General features: G+C 39.7%; 1 protein-coding gene across 1 annotated transcript in view; it reads left to right on the forward strand.

Annotated features, from left to right (window-relative positions):
* LOC135195790 (tetratricopeptide repeat protein 17-like) overlaps positions 1-7773 on the forward strand; it is a 163099-nt gene extending 155326 nt beyond the window's left edge. The window contains exons 10-11 of the mRNA XM_064222271.1: positions 4295-4538; positions 7447-7773. Coding sequence (XP_064078341.1) covers positions 4295-4538; positions 7447-7773 — 571 coding nt within the window. The remainder of the gene's footprint in view (positions 1-4294; positions 4539-7446) is intronic.
* Positions 7774-9119: the final 1346 nt, after the last annotated feature.

Here is a 9119-nt window from a genome sequence, read left to right on the forward strand (position 1 = left end):
GGTCTTCTTTGCTGTTTGCTCTCTGTCTACTCATTGTTCCCGAAACATCGAGTGCAGGACATTTCGAGGGTCACTTTCGGCCAAAGCCACCCAGGACCTTTTGGCACAGTCGGCAAGAAACCTCGCCCTTCCTTCCCTACCAAGGCTAAGAAGGAAAAGGCAAGTGTTCGAGAACCTTTCGAGGGGCATCTTCATCAAGAACCTCACGTTTAGAGGTCGTAGACCTTCAAGAAGGGGTAAGACTTTCGCCAAGTCTGTTAAAGCCCCCAAATAACTTGCAAGTCCTTCAAACAACGGTGGGCGCTCCAGACTCTTAGAGTTTGCAGAAGTCTGGGCCCAAAAAGGGGCGGATCCTTGGACCCTTTCTATTTTGAGGAGAGTTACCCTCATCCCTTTCGTCGAAAGACCTCCTTGACGACCATCCCAAGGGAACTGACGGCCAGGTACAGAGACCCCATCATGAATCAAGCTCTCCATCTAGCAGTAGATCAGATGCTGGAGAAGGGGTCTATCGAAAACTAGTGACAGACCATCATTCATCGGGCTTCTACAACCGCCTTTTCCTAGTTCCGAAGTCCTCAGGGGGATGGAGACCGGTGTTGGATGTAAGCGCCCTGAACTTCTTCGTAGAAAAGAAGAAGTTCACGATGGAAACGCCTTCATCAGTGCTGGCAGCGCTTCGTCCAGGGACTGGATGGTTTCCTTGGATTTTCAGGACGCTATTCTTACGTACGATCCATCCTTCCTCGAGGAAGTTTCTCAGATTCATGATGGGGGGGAAATTTTTCAGTTCAGGGCTCTGTGTTTCGGCCTCTCGACGGCCCCTCAAGTGTTCACGGGGATTTTGAGGAATGTGGCTCAATGGCTTCATTTAAAAGGGGTGAGGATATCCATGTACCTCGACGATTGGCTAATAAGGGCCAATTCAGAAGATCGTTGTTTGAAGGACTTACAAGTAACTTTAGAATTGACGAAGGCTTTGGGACTTCTCGTCAATTTCAAGAAGTCATCACTAATTCCGAGCAAGAGTGTGTGTTATCTCGGATACAGATGAACTCTCTGAGTTTTCGGGCTTTTCCCTCGCAGGAAAGGATAGCCCGAGGATTCGAGAGAGTAACAACCTTCTTAGGGAAAGAAGTATGCACAGTGAGGAGTGGATGAGTCTGCTGGGGACACTCTCCTCCTCTGGAGCAATTCGTTTCCCTAGGAAGGTTGCACCTGAGACCGCTCCAATTCTTTCTTAATCGGAATTGGAGTCGTCGTTCTCAGGATTTGACGTTCTCCCTGTCGTTATCCCAGGACATCAAGAAACATCTCTTATGGTGGACAGATCCCAACCTCTTTGGCGAAGGGACTGTCTCTTCAATCACAGACCCCCAACCTGGTGTTGTTCTCCGACGCGTCGGACATGGGGTGGGGTGCAACTCTGGGAACCAACGAAGTGTCGGTACCTGGGTGGGGACCAGGTCCATGGCACATCAACAGAAAGGAGTTGATGGCTTGTGTGGGTGGCTCTGAAGGCTTTCGAGCCCAAAGTCAGAAGATCGGTAGTGCAGGTCAACGCTGGACAACACTACAGCTCTGGCATAACATCAGGAAACAGGGGGGGACGCATTCCTTCTCCCTGTACGAGACAGCAAGAGACCTTCTCTGTGGGCAGAAGAAGAGGAATCAAGCTTCTCACCAGGTTCGTGCAGGGAGAAAGGAATGTAAGAGCAGATCTCCTCAGCAGGAAAGATCAGGTCCTTCCCACAGAGTGGACCCTTCATCTGGATGTATGCCAGAGCCTGTGGAAGTTATGGGGCAGGCCACACATAGACCTCTTTGCCACGTCAAAGAACAAGAGGCTGGATCCTTACTGCTCTCCGATATCGGATCCAGAGGCAGTAGCAATAGATGCTCTTCTTCTAGACTGGAACGGACTCGACGTCTACGCGTTTCCCCCCTTCAGATCCTGGGGCTAACTATCAAGAAGTTCGTAGAGTCCGATTCAACGAGAATGACCTTAATCGCTCCCTTTTGGCCGGCCCAAGAATGGTTCACAGAGGTACTGGAATGGTTGGTGGACCTTCCAAGATCGCTCCCGCTAAGGAGCGATCTACTCAGACAACCCCACTTCGACAGGTACCACAAAAATCCTCGCTCTCAGTCTGACTGGTTTCAGACTGTCCAAAGTTTGGTCAGAGCGAAAGGCTTTTCAGCAGCAGCTGCTAAAGCAATCGCAAGAGCGAGGAGACCTTCCACCTTGCGTGTATACCAGTCAAAGTGGGATGTCTTCAGACGTTGGTGCAAGAGGAAGAACATTTCCTCTTTCCAGTACCTCTGTGACCCAAATTGCGGATTTCCTTATTTTCCTCAAAGAAGAATGTCATCTGGTTGTGTCAACTATTAAGGGATACCGCAGTATGTTGGCGGCGGTATTTCGGCATAGAGGCTTAAATATATCCGAGATAAGGACCTGCATGATCTTATTAGATCACCTTTGAAACCATTAAGCGTCCTCATGTAGTACCGAACTGGAATCTAGACGTAGTCCTACAATCCTTGGATCGTCTAGATTCGAACCTCCTGGCTTAGCCTCTTTCAAGGACTTGACGAAGAAGGCTATCTTCCTTTTGGCCCCTAGCTACAGCTAAAAGAGTGAGTGAGCTCCAAGCTATTGAGGGCAATGTAGGGTTTAAGGAAGATTCTATGGTATGTTCGTTTCTTCCAAGTTTCCTTGCAAAGAATGAAAAAAACCCATCACGCCCTTGGCCCAGGAGCTTTGAAGTTCGTAGTTTATCTTTTCTAGTAGGGGAAGAGCCTGAAAGAACTCTTTGCCCTATGAGAATTATGAAGTATTTCCTTAAGAGGAAGGAACAACTTAAGGCTAATCAAGATGTACTTTGGTGCTCCGTAAAGACCCCACTCGGCCCATGTCGAAGAATGCTCTTTCCTTTTTTCTGAGAAGCCTTATTACAGAGGCACATGTTGCCTGTAAGGAAGATCAGTTTAGACTACTGAAAGTGAAAGCTCACGAGGTGAGAGCCATCGCAACTTCGCTGCATTCAGAAAAAATATGTCTGTGCGGAACTTGATGGAGGCGACTTTTTGGAGATGCCAATCGGTTTTCGCAAACCACTACCTACGTGATGTAAAAATCACAATATGATAAATGCTTCGCCTTGGGTCCTTTCGTATCGGCGGATTCGGTGCTGGGCAGGGAGCTGAAACTTATCCTGTGTAAATTTTTTATATGTTACCCTATATTTTATATTGTTGTTTTTTGGTTGTCTGAAAGAGGTTGCAGGAGGCACCTCTTTTTGTCGTAATATTAACCCTTTGTATTTTGGTTAGGTGGTCTGGTGGGTTTTGGCTCCTTGCAGAGGTAGTGGTAAGGATCTGTTAGGTAAGCGGACAAGGTCCCTCTAACAGCATCCGACTTGGATTCTACCACAATAGGGATCACATATCCCAGTGGTAGATCCGAGAGTCTTTCAGCATCAGGTCACGTCCTAGCTGTAGCTCTCCAGGCAATGCAGACTCAGAGATAGTACTATGAAGTCTTCATCCTGAAAAGTGAGAACCAAGGTTTTTATATCCTACAACATTAGTTGTTTTCCCGTCTTACCTGTATTATTGAGCTGTCTCTTACCCTCCACCAAGGGTGCCAATCAGCTAAGTATATATCTGTCAGGGAAGTTCATGTACAAATGATATTGTTAAACTACAATAAAGTTTTGTACATACTTACCTGGCAGATATATACGATTAATGGACCCCCCACCTCCCCTCAGGAGACAGGTGGAAGAGAAAAATCTGACAAGCTTACGGGAGTGGTTCGTACATCCGCCACCCAGCGGCGGGTAAGGTAGACCACCTGACCTACCTGTCGCGTGTGCCGCGAGATTTGAAATTCTGTCGGGAACGTCGGAGACTATAGCTAATATATATCTGCCAGGTAAGTATGTACAAAACTTTATTGTAGTTTAACAATATCATTTTTAACATGCAACCCCTCTTATTACACAAAGTAGAACATGCTTTTTCATCCTTTGTAAAACTGTATCACAGGCTAATGAGTGGCTTTTCTACAACCTGTTAGAAATGATCCATCCAGTGAGGTTATTGCAATAAAATTTTTGTATCACCATCTTGAAGCCCATTCAGTGGATGTTTAAACCACTGATTGTTTTTCCCACAACCTTATATAAGATACAAAATGAGTTGGTACTTATCATTTGATATTAAATAAAAAATACAAACTAGGACAAGTATTAAATAAATTTGACATATTTTGGCTTTTATTTCACAGGGTTGATCGGTTTTTAAGTGATGACATTGATGTAGGTTTCAGCGATGAACACCCTTTGCCCTGGCATCCTCCAATCTGTGAGAGACTCTCAGAAACTGTGGCTGGCATTGATGACATTCCAGGGATCAAGGAACGCCATACATTGACAACTCGCAATCCGGATCCTCATGCTATTCCTTACCTTATGAAGTATGGAAAGGTTGAGGCTGAAATTGGACAGCGCATTAGCAGTGCCATGAAAAAGGTAAAGTAGAATGGATCTTATAATTTTTTTTATAGTTGTCCTTGTTGACATATGTGACTTGAGTTTAAAGCTACTTTGGACATAAGCAAAAATTTATTTTGTTGTATGGTAAATCGCAGACTTATTGGCAGCAATTTTGAATTTTGCATTTGCATTTGTAATGTAATATGTACAGGTAGTATCTTTATTTTTATAATTTAAAAGAGAATTATCATTAATATTTGCTTTCTTGTCCATGACTTACTACAAACTATTACATCCTCTACCTAAAGGAAAACAGTCTTAATGCTCTTAACCCTTAAATGCCGAAGCGGTATTTTAAAAATCGTCTCCCGTATGCCGGCGGCGTTCGCGATTGAGCGCCGAAGCAGAAAAAATATTTTTTACAAAAAATCACAGCACGCTTAGTTTTCAAGATTAAGAGTTCATTTTTGGCTCCTTTTTTTTGTCATTGCCTGAAGTTTAGTATGCAACCATCAGAAATAAAAAACGGTTAAAGCTAACGAGTTAATTTTTTTTGTATTGTACACTAAATTGCAATCATTTTGGTATATAACACATTGTAAAACGATCAAGGCAACACAGAGAAAATATTATCACAAAATGATGTATGAATTCGTAACACGTGGACGTAAAAAAAAGCAGTTTTCAAAAATTCACCATAAATCGAAATATTGTGCTAGAGACTTCCCGTTTGTTGAAAAATGAAGGTAATTGATTGACTATTACTAGACTGTAAGTGTTGTAGCTTACAATTACAGTTTTCGACCATTTCGGTCTAGGTAAATTTGACCGGACGAATTTTTTCTATTTATCGTTATTTATATGAAAATATTTCAAAACTGATAAAAGCTACAACCATGAGTTGTTTATTGTTGCATTCTACATGAAATTGCACACGTTTTTATATATAAAACTTTATGTAACGGCTAATTTAAAATGGTGCAAACATTATGACAATCGGATGAAAAAATTTATTATTTTTTCGGAAGTTACCGCGCGGATGTGGGAAAAAGTTTATTTCATAAATTCACCATAAATCGAAATATTGTGCTAGAGACTTCCAGTTTGTTGCAAAATAAAGGTAAATGATTGAATATTACTAGAATGTAATAGTTTTAGCTTACAATTACGTTTTTTTACCATTTCGGTCGAGTCAAATTTGACCAAAGGTTGAAATTTTGTCACTTATTGTTATTTTTATGAAAATATTTCAAAACTGTTAAAAGCTACAACCATGCATTGTTTTTAGTTGTATTCTACATGAAATTGTGCACATTTTCATATATAAAACTTTATGTAACGGCTAATTTAAAATGGTGCAAACATTACGACAATCGGACGAAAAAATTTATTAATTTTTTTCATAAGTTACCACGCGGACATAAGGAAATTTTTTTTTTTTTTTTTTTTTTTTATTAATTCACCATAAATCGAAATATTGTGCTAGAGACTTACAATTTGTTGCAAAATAAAGGTAAATGATTGAATATTACTAGAATGTAAGAGTTTTAGCTTACAATTGCGCTTTTTTACCATTTCGGTCGAGTCAAAGTTGACCGAAGGTTGAAATTTTGGCACATCGTTATTTATATGAAAATATTTCAAAACTGATAAAAGCTTTAACCAATAGTTGTTTTTAGTTGTATTCAACATGAAATTGCGCACATTTCCATATATAAAACTTCATGTAACGGCTAATATAAAATGGTGCAAACATTACGATAATTGGACAAAAAAATGTCTGATTTTTTCGGAAGAGTTACCGCGCGGACATAAGGAAAAAGTTTTTTTTCATAAATTCACCATAAATCGAAATATTGTGCTAGAGACTTCCAATTTGTTACAAAATGAAGGTAAATGATTGAATATTACTAGAATATAAGCTTACAATTGCGTTTTTCTACCATTTTGGTAGAGTCAAACAGGGTGACCAGATTTTGAAAACTGAAATAAGGGACACCTAAATTGGACCGGTAGTTAAACAATATAATTACACAACTTACGTGAAGTCACGCACTCAGTGACGCAGTGCGAATTCCTTCTCAGCTGGGTCCAGATTGTCCAGGACCTACTTCATTGACTTTTCTTTTGTTTTGAAGTGCGTTCATTGTAGATTTTGTTACAAACAACTGCTCTTTACATGTGTCAAAGCATTACAATATTGCAACCAAGCATGCTTTGCAGCTTTAGAGAATATTATAACTAAAGTCACTTGCCGTAATATATTGAATAAATTGCAGACAGCAAAATACATATGATGAAAACTTTTCATAATCCTTTCAAAAGTATTTTCTTCAGTGTTGTTAGTATGTTATTTTTCATTTGTCATATTTTGCACTGATGCAGCTGCCCTCAAGAGATGGTGTTTGCTTTGTGTATACCCCATATTTTGCTAACGTTCACTAGTATATTGTTTTTTTTTTTTTTTCAAATATTGAAAATGTTTGAATCATGAGTATTTTTTTGTTGTATTTCTCATGAAATTGCATACATTTTCATATAATACTCCATGTAACGGCTAATTTAAAATGGTGCAAAAATTATGTCAAAGTGACGAAATAATTTCTGAGATGTGTCACTGATACTTTTTAGTGCGATAAGTGGAAATTCGCGCTTGCGCGCCTGCATAACGATTGTAAACAAAACAACACCTTGATCCGTGAACTTCCAGCATCCCCCAAGGCGCGTGATTCAAAAGTTTTTGGCTGGTAGGCCTATAATTATTTTCCCGCGAATTTTTAAAAAACTTTTCTATGTCGATGTAAAATACGTCCAATCGGCACCCGACAGACAATTTATCTCAACGTAAAATACGTCCAATAGGGGTTTAAGGGTTAATCAGAATTAGCATTATTTGAAGAATACAGGTTTCATTAGAGGTGAAAATTTAAATGTTTTGTTGCAGGGTGTTGGACCACAGTGGCTTTTGTATAATTTAGCTGGACTCTATTGGAGGGTTCATGGTAATCTGTTTAACGGGATTGAATGTCTAAGGAAAAGTATTTCAACTGCTCCAGAGGAATGGCGAGATATTCCACTTGTTAATACTGCATCCCTCCTCTACACTGCTGGGCACATTGATGATGCTCTAACTCTGACACTTCAAGCTATGCAAGTTGCTGACCATGAGGTGAGTGAATGTAATTTTTTGTATGTTTTCACTATTCTTTTATTTAATTTTAGAAAAATAAAGTTCTTAGCTAGTCTATACGCACATTTTCACATTAATTAGTGGGGTTTAAGTATGTCATAATTGTACTGCTGTAAAGCCATTGGTATTACTTATATCATTAGTAATGATGGTAGGTCCTGTGTTTTTATTATTCTCCTGTTGTTCCAGGTTTCTTTCAAAGGGAATTAGAATTATGGTCTTAGTCTGAAAAGGCAACTAGCATGAAATTAGCATATTTTAAAGTCTTATAAAAGTCTCCTGTTCCTTCTTTTAGTGTTATGTCCTACCTTATCTAATTTTGCTTCAGTCTTGGTCTGTGGAAGGTGCTGTCATGCAGATGATGTTTTGTGGCACCTTTCACTGCCTTTCCACCAATGAAGGGAACCAAATATGCTTATATCAACAGGCCAGTTTGTTTGATTGCATAATCAAGTATTTTTTGTACTTGATTGAATAATTAATACATATGTAACAGCTTGCTGTAGATTTGGCTTGGAAAGACTGTAGGCTGCATGCTATAGACCTAGCCTATCCTAGAGCTGATAACTATTGTTATGGAAGAATAATTGAAGGAGTAATTAAGTCTTGGAATATGTTTACTAAATCTAATAGAACAAGTTAATGTTTTAGTTGTGCCAGTTTAAATGGTGTTGGTCGAGAACATATTGGATAGGCTGTTCTTCCTGTGCAAACACAAACACCAAATTCTGGCTGCAAGAAGGCAAAAATGAATGTCTTCCAATTTTGATGTCACTACTTGCCATTAAGTAAACTAGCATCAAGAAGCAAAAAGATGCCAGAAAATGCACATATGTAACATTTGCTTAAAGTGCACCTTTAAGGTCTTTAGGTGCATGTCACAATGGTTTGTGAGTAGTACGAATAAGTAAATATTGTTATTACTACTACTCTCATAAGGTGAGTAGGATTTTACTCCTTTATATTCTGCTGTTTGTTTATGTGAGTAGACAGTGGTATTAAATAAATTAGTGTAGGCAGTCCCTGGTTATCTGGGGGGGTTCCATTCCGATGGCCTGATGATAAGCGAAAATGTCGATTTATGGCATTTTATGGCACTGATAACCAGTTATAGCACCTCTGTTAGGTATGTATTGGTGCCAATGCTCTATTATTGGCGATGATAACCGGAAATCAGCGCGTTTTTGACACTAGACAAGCCCCATAAAACTGGATTGCTAACAACCAACGCCGTTGATAACCGGGGACTGCCTATATTAGTTTTGAGTTATTTCAGTATGGCACACATCAAGGATAAATAAGGTTTGTATTTTTATATAAATAACTTTCCAAGTAATTACATAGCTGTTAGTTTCTAACTATTGCAGCAGCTCAAGATTTGAAATTTGCAGTAGTACTTTTTTGTCCTGTTGTAGGTAACTAGCCCC

This window comes from Macrobrachium nipponense, chromosome 23, assembly GCF_015104395.2.
Source record: "Macrobrachium nipponense isolate FS-2020 chromosome 23, ASM1510439v2, whole genome shotgun sequence".
Classification (NCBI taxonomy): Eukaryota; Metazoa; Arthropoda; class Malacostraca; order Decapoda; family Palaemonidae; genus Macrobrachium; species Macrobrachium nipponense.